General features: G+C 44.2%; 2 protein-coding genes and 1 long non-coding RNA gene across 8 annotated transcripts in view; 2 read left to right on the forward strand and 1 right to left on the reverse strand.

Annotated features, from left to right (window-relative positions):
* The window catches only part of dnaaf5 (dynein axonemal assembly factor 5), a 50,797-nt gene extending 31,234 nt beyond the window's left edge, over window positions 1-19,563 (forward strand). For 3 of the 6 annotated variants that reach the window (XR_015426064.1, XR_015426066.1, XM_022246679.2), the window contains exon 10: window positions 12,995-18,937. The gene's annotated coding sequence lies outside the window, so the exon portion shown is untranslated. Of the gene's footprint in view, window positions 1-12,940 lie in introns of all 6 variants that reach the window. The other 3 variants (XR_015426065.1, XM_087139524.1, XM_022246680.2) reach the window with 3 other exon arrangements.
* Window positions 2,221-7,833, reverse strand: LOC147798608 (uncharacterized). The gene is made up of 2 exons (XM_087139209.1): window positions 2,577-7,833; window positions 2,221-2,355 (listed from the first exon to the last, which is right to left on the reverse strand). The coding sequence occupies exon 1, from the start codon at window positions 7,831-7,833 to the stop codon at window positions 2,893-2,895; it is 4,941 nt and encodes a 1,646-aa protein (XP_086995335.1). The 3' UTR covers window positions 2,221-2,355; window positions 2,577-2,892.
* On the forward strand, window positions 14,898-18,937 carry LOC147798609 (uncharacterized). Its single transcript, XR_015426067.1, has 2 exons — window positions 14,898-15,064; window positions 15,219-18,937. It is a non-coding gene; the product is annotated as an uncharacterized LOC147798609 (long non-coding RNA).
* Window positions 19,564-20,219: the final 656 nt, after the last annotated feature.

The following is a 20,219-nucleotide window of genomic DNA, read 5'->3' on the forward strand; positions in this document are numbered from 1 at the left end:
TTCAAAATTTGGGGAGCGACGAGAAAAAAAAATGACAGGGCCTTCAACCACATAACCATGACAATCCTGCAGTAGACAGAGCTGCCAACTCTTCCGGATTCACAAAATTCCTTAACGGAGCTGGAGTCAGGCATCATCACATAATAGGCCCCTACTAGATCCGCAGGTGTTGCAGTGCTCCAAAGGCCTTGAGCTCATTTACATACCTTTGAATCTATTGTGTGATGATGCCTGACTCCAGGAAGGAATGAAGTGAATCCGGAAGGGTTGGCAGCTCTGGGCATATTCAGTAGTACCAATCAGAAATTAGCGTTAGGCCTACAATGTACATATACTTTTGTGTAGGCCCAAACTGTACTGTTAGTGGCCAGGGATTGGATTGCATAAGCATGATAAGAAGCGTCACAGGCCTACTTCAAACTCACCTGTCAATGGAGAAGATTCAATGGTAGCTGTCGTCTCTGTTTTGCAGCCCCTGCTTGTCTTACTTTCGATAAATCAGTAAAATATCGGTGGCATGCAGGGTGAAATCCACCACGATCTGGTATTGGCACTGAAGTGTAGTCCATGCAGATGGGATGTATATGTGCAAACGCATTCGCAACATCGGCCTGGTTTCCAATAAGATCTTTCCAAATGGGCACAAATTTCAAGAAACTGGACCACGTTTTCTCCGAACATGACTTTGTTTCACCGGAAATTCCTGGAACATGAGCTAAACGTACATTCTCAGTTGATTTCTGAGACAACAGCTCATGGTCATCCGTGCCCATGGACGACGCCATATTTCCACGCGTCCGTGATGTTGGTACCGTGCTACTTTACAATGGCATCGGTGATTGGCCAAGTCAACCACAAACGTCATATTTTCTAAATCCTTTGTTCAATTGCAGGAATGACTTGATACTGGCAATGAAAGCACATAAAAGGGTCAATTTTATTGGTCGATTTTTCGTTCTGTCTATATTTCTGACAGACGTGCAGATATTAATTTTGCCGTTATTTTAAAAAAATGCCCCAACCCCTGGTGCAGGAAACAATAAAAAAACCCTTACATAAACAGCATAATTGATTTTGAGAGCAGTCCATGGTAGTGCCAGTGAGGAGGGAGCGAGTTGAGCATTCTTGCGGGCATGCCCTATCGCTTATTACTTTTCTTCTCGAAAGTAAGGTCAAGCAGATTGATAATGCTCAGAAGATCTCCTTTCGTGAGCCGTCCTACCCCCGCCCCCGTGATTCTTCTTTTGCTTCTCTGAGACCTCCGCAACATTCCACTCCTCTAATGCGTCATTTCGCGGTCTCCAGTGCGGTCTTTCCACCGCACCGAGAGTGCTCACTGGAGTGGTCCAAGCGGTGGGGGCTTCCTTCGTCGCTCCGACGTTCTTATCTTTCAGTACCTGGACGACTGGTTAATCCTGGGTCGATCAAGAGTCGAGGCTATTTCAGCCACCGTGACGGTTTGCGCCCTAAAAACCCATCTGGGGTTCCTAATCAATCACGACAAGTCAAGGACAACTCCGTCACAGATGCCCACATTTCTTGGGGCTGTTCTCAATCTCCGCTGCGGTACGGTTTTTCCGACGGATGCCTGTGTGGATAATCTGATAATATGTGTTGCGCTATTTCAAGTTGGTTGACAAATAAATGCTTGGGCTTGGCTTCAACTTCTGGGTCTTGTGCCCAGTCTTGTCAACCTTGTCCCTTGGTGTCGACTCCTCATGAAACCTTCCAACTCCAACTCCTGTCGCACTTAAGACCACACACAGATTAACTGGACCTCCTCCTTCCAGTGCCAGTCTTTCTAAGTCACCACTTGATGTGGTGGTCTTCCAAGGCTAATCTCACCACCAGCCTTCCTTTTGCCCCTGCGGGTCACGATGTGGTGCTGACTTCAGACGCTTTAACCTACGGGTGGGGAGCCAGCGTGCCGCTGCCTCAGATCTCCAGCCAATGGGAACCAGCCATGTGGGACTCCCACATAAACGTTCTCGAGCTGCAAGTGATGTTCACTGCTCTTCATCATTTCCAGCCGCTCCTGACAAGCAAGACAGTTCTAGTTCAGTCGGACAACTCTACAGCTGTGGTCTACATCAATCGCCAAGGGGGCACTCGCTTGTCTACCTATAGCAACTGTGATCATGTGACGCAGAAACTTCAAGACAGCTGCTAGAAGTCAGGGTTCAAGGGTCTCAACAGAAGCTTCTTTTATTCGCAAGGCTGCATGACATACATGGCACATGTGTCACTTCTTCGCTTAGCTCCTGATTTAAACTCATTTCTAAGCTCCATCCTAGTTCCATGTTCTCAGCGTCTATATTGTAGTTCCTATAGGTTCCATGCAGAGCTCCGTGAAAACTAACAATAAAGAGTAATAAAGATTTCCATAAACATGTGTGAAAGGACATCACATATGCACGTAACATGAACACAAATACATGTACTATCACATGACCTACATGTAGGCTACAGTATATCAACTATCCACGAGTGTGAGGTAAAATCTGGCACAAAAATTCCCTAACTTAAACCAAACCAATAAAGTAATCTCTCCATATAAAGGAAAACAAGTTATTTACCTCCTTGAATCCTCTAAGGTCCATCAAAAGGGTACACTGGATAAAATTCAATCACAAAGTATTTATGATAACTTGGAGAAATGGCATGATCAACTTCCAAAAGCATGAGGTGATTTGTTTGTTTGAACAGCATCTGTGTACTCCACTTAATAACTGCACGAGGGCGCTATAACAGTATGACTAGTCTGCATTAACATGGCTCCCCAAAATTAGTACTATAACTCTAATTTTCAAAACACAGAAACATTAAACAACAACTTGTACGTTGAAAGACCCTTGAATTACTAAACAATTAACTGGTTAAAACTACACTTAATTAACTAACTAGTACTACGTTCTTGGCAAAAGTACGCATAGTAGCAACAAGGTTCAATCTGATTCCTTGGTGTGCTGAGTTCTGCTTGATTAGGAACTTTCTGACATGATCGGTGTTCATCTCTTTCAGGGCTTCATTGAGCTCTGCTCGTGTTCCAACAAAGTTGGTGCCCTGGTCACATCTCAGTTGTCGGATAGGTCCTCGAATGGCGATGAATCTACGCAACGCATTGATAAAGACATCAGTACTAAGTGCAGTCGTGGTCTCGATATGGATTGCTCGGGAACTCATGCAGGTGAAAAGAACGGCATATCTTTTGAGCTCCTTGCGGCCTTCCTTTATGTACCATGGCCCAAACAGATCTACACCGCTATATGTGAAGGGAGGAGCAGGTTCAAGTCGGTCTTCAGGCAGATTTGCCATCTTCTGTTCTATGACTGGTTTGTACAGCTTTCTACATTTGACACACTTAGAGATGATGCTGGATACCGCAGAGCTGCAGCCAATGATCCAATAGCCGCTTGACCTGATCTGGTTAGTGGTCATACTTCGTCCTTGATGACCTGCTACTTCATGGCAGTGTCGGATTATCAGGTCGGTGATGTGATGATTTCTCGGGAGTATCGCCGGGTGCTTGAAGTTGGGAGGAAGGTCAGCCCTCTTGATACGTCCCCCAACTCGCATTACGCCATCTTCATCGATGAACGGGTCCAGTCTATACAGACAGCTTGTCTTTCTCATGGCTTTGTTTCGGACCCCAGCTGTCTGTTGATCCACGCAGTTGCTGCTGACATCCAGTGACTCCAAAATCTTCATTTCCCCCGCGAAGGAATGTCTTTGAAGGAGACGAATGATCTCAACTTCTGATTGATAGAGCTCTTCAACTGTAGCTGGTTCATAGAGAGGGATTGGTCTTTCCTGCGGTGTTTGGATTGGCTTGATCGTTTGTCCTCTCTTGATGAGGCGAGCTTTCAGGCGCTGTTTCAGCTTGAGACAGATTGCTACTGCTCCCTTGACCCGATGCCATTGTGAGAATCTTTCCAGGCGTTCTAACATAGAATGCTTCGGAGATGAATGTGTGGAGAATGCTTGCACTTTCTTCACTTCAGGATCGTCAGAAGAGACTGTTGGACTGCAAGCCTCGATTTCGATTGGAATGTCCCTTTCTTGTAGAAATGCAGGACCATGTAGCCACCTTGATTGATTGACCAATCCGTTTGCACACAGGCCTCTGGAGCCATCATCTGCTGGGTTGGCCTCTGAGCGTACATGTCTCCACTGGTTTGGTTCGGTTTGGTCCCGGATTTGTTGCACCCTGTTTGCCACGAAGGTGTGGAATCTACGGGCGTCGTTGGCTATATATCCTAGGACAACTTGGCTGTCCGTCCAGAAAACCTCACTGTATTCCTTATAGTCAAGCTCCTTCTGTAGAAGTGCACTGACTCGCACAGATACAACTGCTGCATTGAGTTCTAAGCGAGGGATCGTGACAGTCTTCAACGGGCAGACTCTACACTTGCCCATCACCAGGGCACAGTGGACTCTTCCTTCAGTATCTTGAAGTCGTAGATATGAACACTGTGCATATCCTGTGTTACTGGCATCGGAGAAATGATGAATTTCAATGGATTTCACATCTCCAAAGTCCTCTGGCCGAAAACATCTCGATACCTTTAGGTCTTGAAGATGAATCAGGCTGCTCCGCCATTGCTCCCATCGAGATCTTACAGGGTCTGGGAGTGGATCATCCCAGTCAGCTTGATCTTTGCAGAGGCTCTGCAAAATCTGTTTTCCGACGAGTACGACAGGAGCTACTAGTCCCAGTGGGTCATAGACAGAGCAGACAGTCGATAGAACTCCACGTTTTGTCAGTGGCTGATCCTTCAAAGTGATGCGAAACTGGAAGGTATCTGATTCGATACACCACTGAATTCCAAGGGCTCTCTCAACTGGCAAGGAATCAAATCGAAGGTCGAGATCCTTAATCCCCTTTGCACGGTCTTCCAGTGCAACTGCATCGATGACCTCTACAGAATTACTAACAAACTTATGGAGACGCAGGCCACCTCGTTTGCAAAGATCCTTTGTCTTCTGGATCAGGTCAGTTGCCTCGTGTTTGGTTGGAACGGAGATCAACCCATCATCCACATAGAAATTTCGTCGCACGAAGTTGGCTGCTGCAGACCCACACTCTGTCTCAAAGTCATCAGCTATCTGCCTCAGGCCAAAGTTTGCGCATCCCGGAGATGATGTAGCCCCGAACAGATGCACTTTCATACGAAACACATGAGGATCTCCTTCATAGCATCCATTGCTCCACCACAAGAACCGAAGAAAGTTACGATGTTCCGCATCGACTTGGAACTGGTAGAACATCTTTTCAATATCGCATATGAGTGCAACAGGTTCTCTTCTGAATCTGCACAGTACACCTACAAGGGCATTAGTAAGGTCGGGACCTTGTAGAAGGTGATCGTTGAGACACACTCCGTGGTATCTAGCACTACAGTCAAAAACTACCCTGATCTTTTCAGGCTTCTTGGTGTGGTATACCCCATGGTGAGGTATGTACCACACATGACCGCTGTCTTCATAGGCTACCTCGGATTCTGGAACACGTTCAGCATAACCGTTTTCGATGATATCCTGCATGAAAGAACAGTAGTCTCGATGGTAGCTTTGATCCCTTGCGAAGCGTGACTTTAACTGGTCCAAGCGGCGAACAGCTTGCATCTTATTGTTCGGCAGTTTAGGAGGTTCAGTCCCCTTGAAAGGAAGTGGCATGATGTAATGACCATCCGGTTGCTGGCGGATCCCTTCCTGCATCTTCTTCATGAACTTGCGGTCATCAATCGAAACTGGAACGTCGCATGACTTTCTCTCTGAGAAGTCGAGTTCCATCATCTCAACAATCCCCGAAGGTTTGATGACTTCCTTGACATGTGTTCTAAATGCAAGCAGGACTTGGTCTCTCACGGTGTTCATGCCAACTTGACATTCTGCCTTGGATAACGTTGTCGGGTTCTCGCATGCAAGAATTCTATGGCTCACTCCCACTTGATCGGATTCATTCTCTCTCAGGTCTGGGTCGACAATTCCTGTAATTCCCCAACCAAGGTCTGTCCTTTGACCATACGGCTCATTGTCGACTGGCGCAATCACTTCACGAGGGGCAAGGGCTTGTGGGCAATTGTATCCGATTAGGATTCCAACTTCGCAATCAGCCACCGGCATGAGTTCCCTTGCTATCTTGTCCAAGTGGGGCCAGCGTCTTGCCATGTCTGCTGTAGGTATATGTGTGCGGTTAGCTGGCATGATGCCTCTTGTGTATGCCGTAGGGAGCGTTATTCTCAGATTACTGTCATATCCTCTCACTTGTAGTCCTCTGATCTTCCGAGATTCTACTCGCTGATTAGATGAGAACATTGTGGATAGCAGTAGCTGGACCTTAGGTCCATCGAGTCCGAGTGCATCACAGGTATCATCTAAGATAAATGTGGTGTCCGATTGCGTGTCCAGGAGTGCGTACACAAGTCTCTCCTGATTGGGCGTGTCAGAATGTGACACCCATACCGGCACGATCATCGAACTCTTTCCTTGTACGCAGGTGTCACTGAAGTTGTTCACTCTTGTGTGTGAACTCGTTGAAGCTACCACTGGCTTGGGTGGTTCACTCTCTGGCTTCGGGTTTGGGGCTGGAGTTTCCTTGACATCACCATGAAGTGAAGTTGGGTGTCGTCGTTTGCATGTCTGACAGGTTTTTCTCTGCCGGCACTGCTTCGATCTGTGGCCTTGAGTTAAGCAGGCGAAGCAGAGACCCCTTTTCATCACAAATTGTTTCCTCTCTTCAAGCGTCTTGGAAAGGAAACTTCGACAGTCGTCAAGCTGATGACTCCTTTTCTCACAAAGTAGACAAACTTCATCTTGAAAACCCCCTTTTCGTTTTGTCTCAGTCGCAGTAGAGAACGTGCTAGCTCCTGCAGCTCTCTTTGATTCCTTTCTGGCACTTCTAGCATCTTGCTTCGTACTCTCACTCGAGGGTCTTTCCGCTTTGAGGGACTGGAGTGAAGTTACAGGGTCGCAGGCAAGATCAGCTTCTTTCACAACAAACTTGACGAATTCCGTGTAGGGGGGAGATTTGTTGTGTTTTTCCTTCCATTCTTGCGCCTTTCGACCCCATCTTGGTACAAGCCAGTCTGGAAGTTTAGCAAGCAGTTTTCGGTTTTCCCTGTCATCATTGAGTATGTTCAGATTCTCGTTCGTCTTCATCGCAGATTCGCATTGTCGCAGGAAGTCAGCTAGATTTCGCAAACCCTTGCCATCTCTGGGGGCTATTTTGGGCCATGTGTCTAGCTTGTCTCTGAATGCGTTGGCAATGACGAACGGATCACCATATCTCTTCTGTAGCAGGGCCTTGGCCTGGTCAAAGGCATCGTCACTTGATAGGATGAGGAATCCGTCAACTGCTTCCTTTGCTGGTCCAGTCAAATATCTCTTCAAGTAGTGTAGCCTTTCCGAGGGGGGCACACCTCTTTTCTCAATTAGTGTTTCAAAGCTGATTCTCCAACTGGGATATTTCAGCGGGTCGCCTGAAAACACACCGGGCTCTGGCGGGGGAAGACGACTCAAGTTCAGCTGATTGGCAAAGACTTTGGCCAGGTCACTCAAGTCGTTTCTGTCATCTCCTGCCAGCGTTGAATTCTTTGGTTTCTCAGGGATTTCATCTGAATTTGCTTGGTGTTCAGATCCCGACAATGGTGGGGACTCATCTGCTAGGCCTGCATTGTCGTGGCAGTTGGGCAATGACTGCACATATTCCCTTACCATTGTGTCACGATTTTCAACCTCTCCAATTTCTTCAATGTCAGAGTTGACAAATTCTTCATTTAGAACCGTGTCTATGGCACGTATTCTGGCTTGGGTAGCACAGAGGTTACGCATTGTTTGCAATTTGGCAAGCTCAGCATGATTTTTTTCTATTTCTGCCCTCTTTTCTGCCTCAGCATCAGCAAATTCTGATTGAGCCTTCAAAGCTGCTGCTTCTGCTGCCAGTGCGGCCTTTGTAGATGTAATCGACGAACGAGAGGAATTTGTCCGGATGCTTCAGTGGGAGTGTCGTGATGACATTCTAGAACGCTTTTCAAAGTGTTCAGATTGTGCCGCTTCCTGTGTCAGGTTGTGATCTGCTCCTGATGCACGAAGCTTGTCACTACTGGTTTCGGTAGGGGAAACTGGATTCGCAGCTGTGCCTGACATGTTAGTATCGGGTGTCTCGGCCATGAAGGGAATGGGCATATGTTCCTGTTCCAATTTCTCTTGTTCTCCGGTGGCAGACATGATGGCGCATGTACATGTACCTGTTCCTAAAAACTGCAAATTACTAAGTGGGAAATAGGTACCGCAAGTTATACACACATGTACATGTAAATATACCACTGCTGATCAAAATTGGTTGCCACTAAGTACGCAAATTTCTAATTTAGGAATAGGCAATCAGCACTAGTAAACAGCACTTAAGTACTTAAGTATTTCGCAAATTACAACATGCTCAACTGCAGTGAGAAACAGAATTAACTGGCAAGAATTCTTCATGACGATTCAAAATGGCAAGAAAATTTACATGGCAACATGCGAAAGTACACTTGAATCTTCAATACAAATATGTACACTTTTGTAAGGAATCAAATGAGGTTACAAGTTTCGTCGATTTCACAGGACGTCATGACAACTCACAAGCAAGTCTAGATTCATATAAGACATGTAAATCAGGGCGCAATGCAGTTTACGAATGTCTCAAAATGAATTCATACGACATGGCAAACAGTACGTGTTCAAAGTTTATAACGGAAGAGTTCCTTGAGCGATGTTGCAAATTCTAGTTCGTCTTCTCGGTAGGTTGGCGGCAGCCTGCTGTATGATGCATTTCGTCCTGTTCGTCTGATGTTAGCCCAATGTATGACGCAGCAGGCCTTGTACTAAGATGTCAATCCAGATGTACAATGCAATGGCCTTCGGTAGTACAATCAAACTCCGATGCATGATACGCCAGCACCTGGTAGTATGAACTCCAACTGATGATACGGAAGCCCCCTAGTAGTAGTATCTGACGTGTAACCAATGTGTCTTCGATGACCCAATGTCCGATGAACGGAGTTTTCACTATAGCAACTGTGATCATGTGACGCAGAAACTTCAAGACAGCTGCTAGAAGTCAGGGTTCAAGGGTCTCAACAGAAGCTTCTTTTATTCGCAAGGCTACATGACATACATGGCACATGTGTCACTTCTTCGCTTAGCTCCTGATTTAAACTAATTTCTAAGCTCCATCCTAGTTCCATGTTCTCAGCGTCTATATTGTAGTTCCTATAGGTTCCATGCAGAGCTCCGTGAAAACTAACAATTAAGAGTAATAAAGATTTCCATAAACATGTGTGAAAGGACATCACATATGCACGTAACATGAACACAAATACATGTACTATCACATGACCTACATGTAGGCTACAGTATATCAACTATCCACGAGTGTGAGGTAAAATCTGGCACAAAAATTCCCTAACTTAAACCAAACCAATAAAGTAATCTCTCCATATAAAGGAAAACAAGTTATTTACCTCCTTGAATCCTCTAAGGTCCATCAAAAGGGTACACTGGATAAAATTCAATCACAAAGTATTTACGATAACTTGGAGAAATGGCATGATCAACTTCCAAAAGCATGAGGTGATTTGTTTGTTTGAACAGCATCTGTGTACTCCACTTAATAACTGCACGAGGGCGCTATAACAGTATGACTAGTCTGCATTAACACTACCCTTTGCCTACTGGCTTGGGATCTAATTCAGTGGTCCATTTGTCATTTCGTCCTGGTACTTGTACAGAACGATCTGGCCAGTGCTCTCTCCTGGGGCAAGGTATGCCCAACAGAATGGGCTCTTCAACCAGGGGTGGTCCATGCCCTATTCCGAGCAACTGACAGGCCGCACGTGGACCTTTTTGCCTCTCATCTGAATGTCAAACTCCTAACATTTTGCACTTGATTTCCACATCCTCAAGCCTGGGTGACTGATGCTATGTGCATCTCTTGGGAAGGTCTCCTAGCTTATGCCTTTTCCCCCCATTTCGCTGATCCCAAGGGTGCTATCAAAGATGGAGAAAGAACCTTGCCGAATTCTTCTCATCGCTCCATACTAGCCGAGGCAACCATGGTTTCCCCTCGTTGTGAGGCTGTTGGTTGACATTCCCCTGTTGCTGCCTCAGCACCACGACCTGCTTTTCCAACGCAAGTCTCACCATCTCCATCTGGATCCTCTTCACCTGCTCTGAACGTGTTGGATATTGTCCAACGATCATTCCAGCAGGCAGGGCTTTCTCAAGACGCTGCTGCCCTGCCTACCAGAGGTAGACGGCCATCAACAAGAAAGATCTATGACAACTGCATGCGACATTTCAACTCCTGGTGAAGCAACTCTTTCCCTCATAACAGAGTTCTTCTTGCATCTCTTCTGGTCTGGCCTCCTCGTCTCAACAAGCAGGAACTACCATTCGGCTCTGGCAGCTATCCACGGTGGGATTCCTGATGGATCCTCTATCTCTAACAACACTGCGATCCATCATCTTCTAGGCATGTTTATTGAACGTCCCCCAAACCGATGACTCCTTCCTTCCTGGAATCTGGGGGATGTCCTTCGACTTCTGGCTAGCCCCCCTTTCAAACCTGCTTGATAAGCTAGCCTTATTCATTTAGGTATTAAGCTGGCCTTCCTTCTAGCCGTTGGCACTGCTTTTCGAGGCTGTGAAATGAAAGCGCTGTCCATTGCTGATGGCCATATTCGATGGAAGCCTCTTGGCTTTCTTACCAATAACCAAACACCCCCATTTCACCCACTGGACATCTTCGTCCCATCCATCCGGTCGTTTGCCTCATCTGCCTCTGATAAACTCTGGTGTCCTGTTCTGACACTCAAATGGTATCTCCACCGGACTAAGGACATCCGAGGACAAGTAACTCAATTACTCATTACATCTAGTAAGCCTCACCTTCCAGCCTCCATAGACATCATTCAGTGCGCTCTCACCTTCACGCTATCCTCTGGTTCGGTGCTACTCTGCATATGTATTGGTAATCTATGTAGGTTGTAGGCAGTAGACTCTCCCCCCACCTAGAGTGGGTTGAGTCTACTACTGCATACTTACCAGATTACCAATCTCCCTCCCGCCTCCCCTCGCAGCCTTGGTGCACTTTGCGCATTGAAAAAGAGGAAGAACATGGCGGCTGCTTTTGCGGGAGTCGAGTGAGGGCGCACTGCTGGTGATTGAGAATTTAGCGAATGGAAGTAATGAACTAGGAAATAATGCATATGTATTGTTAATTTGGTAGGTATGCAGTAGTAGACTCATCCCACTCTGGGTGGGGGGAGAATTTGAACACTGCTTGCAATATGAATTCGCCAAAAATCCAAAGAACTCACTACAGAATCCAAAGGTCATGGACTTTCTTTACTGGACATTCGTTAATATTTCCATACATAGGTAATTTCAAAACATCTTTGAAAAATGTTCCAGGTATGTCATGGTGTTTCTACCTTGGGAAACTTAAGTTATATTTAAAAAAGTATAGCGGATGCTATATAACGCAACTTGATAGATGCATTGGTTTATTAGAGGGCGCCGTCACAGCGGCAAATTGGATTGCATACATTGAAGGGCGCATTCCACTAAATGTGTAGATTTCTATGTGCGAGTTTGTATTTTGTGATCCCATTGGGATTTTTACAATAAGAGGTTCCATTATCTAGAGTGATCATAGAGATATTTTCCTATCAATATAATCATGAATTTGGGAATTCTGGCGTCCAACCTGGCGTATTTTGATCACAAGATTGTTTTGCCTAGAGGTGGTTGGCTACATTGAGAGCTGAGTGCATAGTTTTACTCCTATTTTGGGGGTGTTTTCAAGGAAGGCCGAATAAAAAAAATTCTTGTGGCTAACCCCTGTAAAATTGAAAAGTGGACTTCTGGCCGTAATCTTAAATTTCCAAAGGGAAGCAAGAAGCCAACCTCTCCTTGAGAGTCACCAGGCGGCACTGTTTCTGTTCGATTTTGCACTCATTTCAATGGGTGGTATTTAGGGGTGCCGTCTTAAATTCAAGTGAGAGTTTCTGGCCAGCTCATTAGCATTAAATGTGTCCCCCACAGTATCTTTTGAAAGAGGAGATTTTGTGGCTCCCAAAATGGTAAGATTGTGTAAATCGTTGCCAGGATCAACTCCCTGGGTCTTTGGGCTTTCATCTGAGAGAAGAATGGCTAAAAATACGGTTGAATAATTGTCCTAAGTGCCCAAGAAAGTTGAGGATTGCCACTTCAAAAATGGCTGCAAGTGGAGGTAATTTCGATTTGTAGGAACAACTAAAAATTTAATCAGTGAACCCATGGAAAATTGAAAAGAAATTGAAGAATATGTGTAGCCCATGCGGTACGCTGAAGTGCGCCCTCAAGGATGATGAAACACGCCTGCAGGAATCACCATGGAGAGCGCCATGTTTTCGCACATGTTTGGCTAAATTTCCCCAGACAAGAAGCAAGATTCCCGGTAAAAGTCAATTCTTGACTCCAATTGATTGAAAATCTTAAGCTTGTGGCTCTCAGGTGAGACTGTGTAAAGGATAATGAAATGATTATGACACTTTTGAGCGAGCTGGGGTTACTGCTTGATGTTTCGGGGAAAACGGCAATTTGCGTGTACATGTATATACATGTGTTATAAACCAGGAGCCCAGTTTATAATGCATCACATACACACACAGAGACATGAAAGTTAATGGATATGTTGACCAATAATCCTTTGAGTAATGCCACTTTCTGTCTATAATAATCAAATTGCAATGTCATGATAAGTTGTAGAACTTGAATAAGTGTACTAATGCCAGAATTTAACATGTTTAGGTGGATTATTTAATTTGAGGTCTGCTTTGATGCACCAAATTATTTGTGCAAAGACATGAGCCTTTTGTTGAATTGCATATTTTGGCTCTTCTCTTACTCTCAGAATCACCTTGTTGTTTTGTGAGTTAACACGGCTAACTCAAACTGTACTCTGCAGGAGAGCAACCAGTTGGGCATAAACCAAGAACTGTTTGGCTGGACCGCTGGATCTACGCTATATGCAGAGTGGATCAAGTCTTTGGTGATTGGACATCAGGTGAACTTGTCTGTCTCCTCTTCATGAGGACAGGAATTGTTCTGCTTGCATGAGGTGAAACTCCGTCACTGGACTTTCAAGTTCCTCCAGTCTCCAAGCAGGAGTTGTGGTTGCGGGACTGTTTGCTGTGAAACTGTAATAGGCCCAGGCCTTTTGAACCTGTGTGGTTGTTGTGGAGACTTCAAAAAGAAAGTGAACTGAGCTAGCTACATGTAGTCTCGCCACAAGTACGGATTTGGGACTTGATTGTACCAAGTGAAATCAAGAACTCCTATCCTTAAATATAAGAGGCCTTAAAGCTTTGTGTAGGCTACCTGTATACCGGTATTGTTTGATTTGTGAAAGATAAAAAATTGGAATTTTTTATGTCAGATTGTTGGCATAAATAAGTACGTAGGCCTACTACAGATGACACTTGTAGCGGACGGCCCGTCCCAGTTTGCCCTTAAGCGAACTTTTGCGGTTGAAATTTTCCGCAACACTAAGTGTTAGGAAATCTTTGCAGGCACTGTCCTTTGGTGTATTATTGTATCCTGCAAAAACACATCTTGTCGGCATTTTAGCTATTCAGAACCGAATTCTAAAGAGTTTTTGGTGAGAAATACTGTGTGATTCGTAGGTCGGTCCACATGTAAAGCAGCACGGTCGCGAGGTCAGTGGTCCCAGTGTTACACGATCGGGTTCTTTACGGGATGTCATAGACCACGTGACCATTTATTCACCATTTACGGTGGTCAAAAGTGGGGGCGTGAAAATGCGCAAAAACAACGTCAAAATCAGCAGAACCGATAGAAACAAATGAGAAAGCGTTGTATTCTTTTTTATATTTAGTACAGGTTTATTAAACACTATAATGGTCTTGAATCACAGGGAACCTTTAAAGTTTTTTGCTGTCCTCATTGATGTTCCAGATTTTGATGGGGATTTTCCCTGTACAAGATTGTTTCGACTAAAGTTTTGCAGTTCAGCGTTTTAAAGTAAGTGTGGTTCATCCATCTGTCTGATCCAACGTGTGTTGATCCCCCTCCCATGTGGGCCACGAGGCTTACATTTCAAGGCGACCTTGCCAGGACCTCATAATAAATTTTTTTGGGGGCCAGCTCCGTTTCTCTCGGCAATAAACAACGGGGGACACATTTTATTCTGGTGCCAAATAGATACATGTACACAATAGTAGGGTCATTTTGAGAGCCATAGGCTGAGAATTGGTATTTTCTTGTGCTGGGTCTTAGCAGAGTGCATTTTTTTTTTAATTTGAAATTTTGTGTAAAACATGGCGGACAGTGGTGACATTTTGCAGTTTCGTTCTGGGTTGTGCACTTCCTCTTTGCAGTGAAGAACCGTTGTCTTTTTCGACAGAGTCAATTACTCGAGGCCCAATTAAAGAAGGTTAACCGCCTAGTGGATGTCTCCTGTTAGGAGTGGCGAGAAACAACGAATCTTCTATGTGAGTTTCATTGTGAGGTTGGTGAAGCGATCCTCCCTGTTTCAGGAGATATTACTGTCCCTATTGATGGCAAGGAAGTGGTGCTGCGAATATACCTTTTGAACCCCACTGGGAACTTTAAGAGTCGGGTCTTAGTGAAGGACATTGTGGAGGAGCAAGGTGCATCCAAACCCCAGAAAGGAGAGCCTTCCAAGAGTTCCTTGAGCAAAGCCATGTCTTTGTGTGCAGTAATAGTGGGCGGAAGCTACGTCCTTTCTCCGCTCTTAAGACTCCTGCCAAGGACGAGGACAGCTTTGACACATGGATTGAACTTGTTCAGGGGTAACTTGAAGAGGAATCTGAGGATTCTGAGAAGAGATGACGTTTGAGAGGTTCTCCGCCCCCCTGCTGCCAGTATCATCACTGACCTCGTTGAGAGCACCCTCAAGCTTCGGAATACCTTGCTTTTCTGGAGCTAGCATTCGGAAGTACAGAGTCACCTCAGGAGCTGAGCCTTTTGTTTCACTCTACACATCAATGTCGTGGTGAGTCCCTTCAGAGCATCTCACTAGACTCCAGGTGTATATTGAGGAAGTTGGAACGAAAGGGTGCGGCTCAAAAGGAAAAGTCAGACTCACTTCTAATTGAGCACTTTATAAAGGGAGTGCTTATCAACGAAATTTTGTTGGTGAATTTTAGGTTGAAAGATCTGAAGAAGAGCCCTCCTACCTACCTGACATTGCTTCAGTTGGTGAGGAGAGAGGAAGCAGAACAGCAGGCTAAGATGAGCTGAAGAGGAGAAGGGGATGTGAGTGTTGTCGAGGCAAACCCTAAGCAGGCCAGGAGTCAGGTGCAAGCTGCCAAGAAACCAGTCAAGCGTAGACAACATGATGCACGTTCAAGAGTCTGTTACCGATGTGGTGAAGACGGCCACTACAAGACAAAGTGCGACAAACCTGAGAACCTACGGAGGGTAAATGATCAACTTATTGCCTTCCTATAGGGAAATGCCAAGGGGCGACTGGAGGAGGCCAACCAGAAGCTCAAGCCAAAAATTAAGGCCCTGTGTTGATTACCACATTGGAACTGATATATCAGTAGGCAGGTCACACCATTTTTAAACAAATAGCTTCAACAGTGAATTATACATTATATGAAAGAGCTTGATGAGAGAAACAGAGAAGTAAAAAAGATTTAAAAGCGACACTGGGTTCTCGAGTTATCGTCAAAAAATATATCCAATTAGCATGGCGTATTAAGCCATTTTCTTGAAAAAGCCAATAAACACACATTTTCCAGTTTTCCCTTAAAAAAACAGCATGAATTACTATGTTAAGTAAATTCTTTAGTGGTAAAGACATAGATAATGAGAAACAAATTGGGTTGCTAAGGTTTTCCATTTTTCCACATGGATTTGACAAATATTGCGATTTCTTCAGATTTCTGCAATGAGAAAGCAAAAGAAGGTGAAAAAAGACCAAGTACAGCTAAATTAGTATGCAAAGTAATATAAAATCTTAGTGCAATTACATACAAGCATGAAACTTTAAACACATAATGTTCCAGTATAGACCTTTATTCCTGATAAATATGTAAATAATTTTAGACTGATTTATGTAAATTAGCGTCATTCAGTTGTATTTTTTAAACCCAAAATGCCTAATTAAATGTGCGTTTTCACTGTAAATCCTTAACAGAATGACCAAGAAGGATGAAATTTTGTTCAAATAATGTTTCTATATGGACGTTTGTTCCAAAATAAAATTTACATTATATCAGACAACAATATGGAAATGGGCCTGATTGGTAAACATTTTGGCAACAAAATACCTCGTTATATATGTGTAATTGCTATAACTTCTTATACAATGCTATCAGAGAAGGGAATGTACATGAATTGTGTACATGAATTTAGTTTTAGAGAATCAACATCCTCTACAGTTGTGCATAATCATCCCACATAATTTGACTGCATGTGTTGTGTTTTCTGTTGCCTGCTTTGTATGAGCTAGTTGCTTTGTTATTTTTTTATCTTTGTTGATTTGAAGTTTCTGTGCTATTCTGTCTTTGATCAACTTGCTTTTTCGCTGATAGTTGGAGGAATGACTTTCTTTGTTTTCTTGCATCATTTAGATATTTTGCCCGACGATTGTGATCCATGCCATCCAAGTATGATCTAGTTTTGTTGAGGCTCCACAAGAGTATCCCCTCGAAAGCAACTGTATTTGCGTTGGGCATTTTCCGACGCAGATAATCCAGCCCTGCAAAAATCCTCTCTGTCGATATGTCATCTTTAGGGCAGGATGTCGTTTGCTGTCGAATTTCATCAGAGGCATTATGAAATCGACCGCCAGGAAGATGATCGGCAAGTTGACGAGAGATGCACACCATGAAGTTGTGAAATATGAGGGGGCTTGCTTTGTGAGATTTTCGATGGACTCTGTTGTTACTGCATAGAGAGACTTGTGGACGTCATTTTTAGCTGGTGGAAATTCTGGGAAAAGTAAAGAATAGGACTTGGATCTATCATCCACTCTTCAACTTTGTCATTTAAACGTGTATGAAATCTATCTGTATCCATATGTATGCTGCTCTCAATCATTTTCATCATGGGAGTTGATACATGTTGAAAAAAACATGCCCATGGCCCTCATACCTGCTGGAATAATATCGTCATCTTGGTCAGCTTTCAGGGACTTGACAAACATGTTAGCTTCTCTCGATAGGTCCAATGATGAGCAAAGTTGATAAAAGTGGTCTCTGTGATGAAAAACTGCAGCCGAGTTTGAAAACAGAATGTTAAATCTGTTGCCTCTGTGTGCTTCTAGATGGGATTTCTCAACTACAGCCTTAAACTCCTCAACCATTCCAGATTGCTCTCAGCAGTCTGGCCCAAGAAAATTGCAAAAAGAACGCACTGTTAAAAGTGATGCGGATTCTGTCTTCCCTCTTTTCCACTGGAATTCCCTCTTCCAATGTTACCATCTTCGGCCTCAATCTTTTCCCACTCACAAAGAGCAGCTGCTGCATATTCCTGTCAATTCAAAACTAGGTGTTTGCAGATCATTGATTGTGGCCATCTCTTGTTTGGTGTCGTCGCTGATTCTTTACTTGTTTTGTCACCTTTTTTTTGCTGTCTTACTTGCCTTACCGCTGTTCTTGAAACGCCTTCTCGAATCACCTTTTGCTTTTTTGTCTCTCTGTAAACACCTAATTTTTTTCTTCCAGTTTCTGGATTTTCATGTTTAGTTTCTGCTTTTCTCTGACCCCCTCAGCCAGTTCCTTTTCTTTTTTCTCCAGCTCTGCATCTATCAGTCCCAAATTCGGGATTTGTAGAAATATTTCTATGATCCCTCCTGATTATGGTCTGTCTTAATGTAAAAATCCCGTGGGATCACAAAATATTAATGAGCTCGCGGGCAGAAATACAGCCATTTGCACCCATGTATTACGGGCGATTCACAAAAGTGCACCTCCAATTCAAGAGTGTATAAAGCGTTGACCAATCACAGTACGGGACATCTGTCGACCTATGCAAATGCGCGTTCGGAAAGTGTTGACAGGTTTCGCGCACTGTGATTGGCCAACGCGTTGCAAACTGTTTGAGACGTACTCTTGTGAATCGCCCGCATTGCATCAAATCAGAGCACGTGAACGTGCAATACAGTTACTCCCAAACGTCCTTAGTTGAAATTGAAGTACAAGCATTTGTAAAAATTTCATCGTCATTCATATTTTGCCGTTTTTGCTGAACTTTCGCAGCGGTCGTTGGCGACATTTCGTATACGATTATTTTCATTTTAATGATTCCCTCTAGTAGTGATAAAAGAAGTCGACTGAGCGGTACTAATAAACGGCGCAACCATTTCCAGGGCCAAGTGGTCGATTTCTGTGGTCCAAACAATCCACCGTTGAAGCGACGTTGGTCGAAATTGTTCCCCTGCCGTTTAAATGTATTAGATTAAAGGCGAAAGGTGATCAATTCCAATGTATTTTCAAGCAAAGTTGGGATGTTAACCTCTTTCCTCTTTTTTTATTACTCCCGTAATTTTCCCCTTTGTTTCACGGCCCATTTTTTTTTTCATTTTTTTTTTCGGGGACAAGGACCCCCGCCCACGAATACTGTTTCTATTGGCTTGTCGCACTGAGTATACATGTATATATTCGTGACTTCCATCTTATTTTTTACATCAGATGGTAAACTCTGCTTTTGTATCTTCATGAATTCTTAGAATTATTTTATACTTTGGAATATTCCGTAGGCTGAAGCTTTATTTTGGAGTGAAATCCCACGTTGTAGTTAATGATTTTGGATGTTTCTTTTGATACTTTAATGTGTGATTTACAAATTTAATTTTGAGACGTAAAAAGTAAGGAGAAAACAAATGTTTTGTAAATAAACATTTTATGTAAAGAAATCCATGCAACTGTAATGTACATGTATGTACATGTAATACTTTTACAATCAGTACAATCATTTAACGTTTTCAAACCACGCACTTAAAAAAATGTTTTTGTAAAGACAGTAGAATTGTAGTGTTTGTATGTATGCAAGGTTTGACGACAAACTTAAAATCTTCCTCATTTTTCTCAGTGGGTTACCTTTTCAGAGCTGTTTGTGGCGCAATGTGGAAATCCTGTCCTGCTGAGTTTAAGATCGTGGGTTCGAATCCCGGCCAATCTCCTTTTAATCCAGTTTTATAAGTCTGAACCTCAAGGTTAAGTATATTTAAAAAACACAGCATTCATTCAGAGGGAGCTGTGGCGGAGTGGGTAAGCGCTGTGCGTGTACATGCAAGAAGTTGGGTTCGAATCCCAGACCGTCACCTTTTTCTCTTTCACTTTGTAAATTCCAAACTAAGGGTTAAATATAAAAAAACTCAGATGTATTGCAGAGATGTGTGTGGCTCAGTGTGGAGCTGCCGTGCTCGAAAGAGTGGGGTGTTGGGTTCGAATCCCGGAGAGACACCTTTTTAAATTTCAATTTCCAGTTGCAAATGTAAATCTAAGGGTTAAGTTTAAAAAAAAAGTAGTGTTCTTCAGAGAGGTTTGTGGCTCAGTGAGAAAGTGTTGTGCTTCAAAGTAAGTGATGCTGAGTTCGAATCCTGGAAGAGACACCTTTTTAAATTCCAATATACTGAAAAAAACCAAAGTTTAAGTAAGGAAAAAGCCTAAAACACATTGGGGACCCAAATAGCGGAGTGGTCAAGAGCACCGCTTGGGAACCAGAGGACCTGGGATCGAATCCCAGCAAGGGCGGAGTGGTATGGTGGATAGAAATCCCCTACCACTCCGCCCTCTTTTTATGCTCTTTCCCAGGGGCCGATTTGGGGCCGATTTGGGGCCGATTTGGGGCCGATTTGGGGCCGATTTGGGGCCGATTTGGGGCCGATTTGGGGCCGATTTGGGGCCGATTTGGGGCCGATTTGGGGCCGATTTGGGGCCGATTTGGGGCCGATTTGGGGCGGGTTTGGGGCCGATTTGGGGCCGATTTGGGGCCGATTTGGGGCCGATTTGGGGCCGATTTGGGGCCGATTTGGGGCCGATTTGGGGCCGATTTGGGGCCGATTTGGGGCCGATTTGGGGCCGATTTGGGGCCGATTTGGGGGGCCGATTTGGGGCGGTTTTGGGGTCGATTGGGGGCCGATTTGGGGCCGTTTTGGGGCCGTTTTGGGGCCGATTTGGGGCCGATTTGGGGCC

Source organism: Acanthaster planci, linkage group LG07 (genome assembly GCF_054643075.1).
Source record: "Acanthaster planci isolate LZ-2023a linkage group LG07, COTS_SCS, whole genome shotgun sequence".
In the NCBI taxonomy this organism is placed as follows: Eukaryota; Metazoa; Echinodermata; class Asteroidea; order Valvatida; family Acanthasteridae; genus Acanthaster; species Acanthaster planci.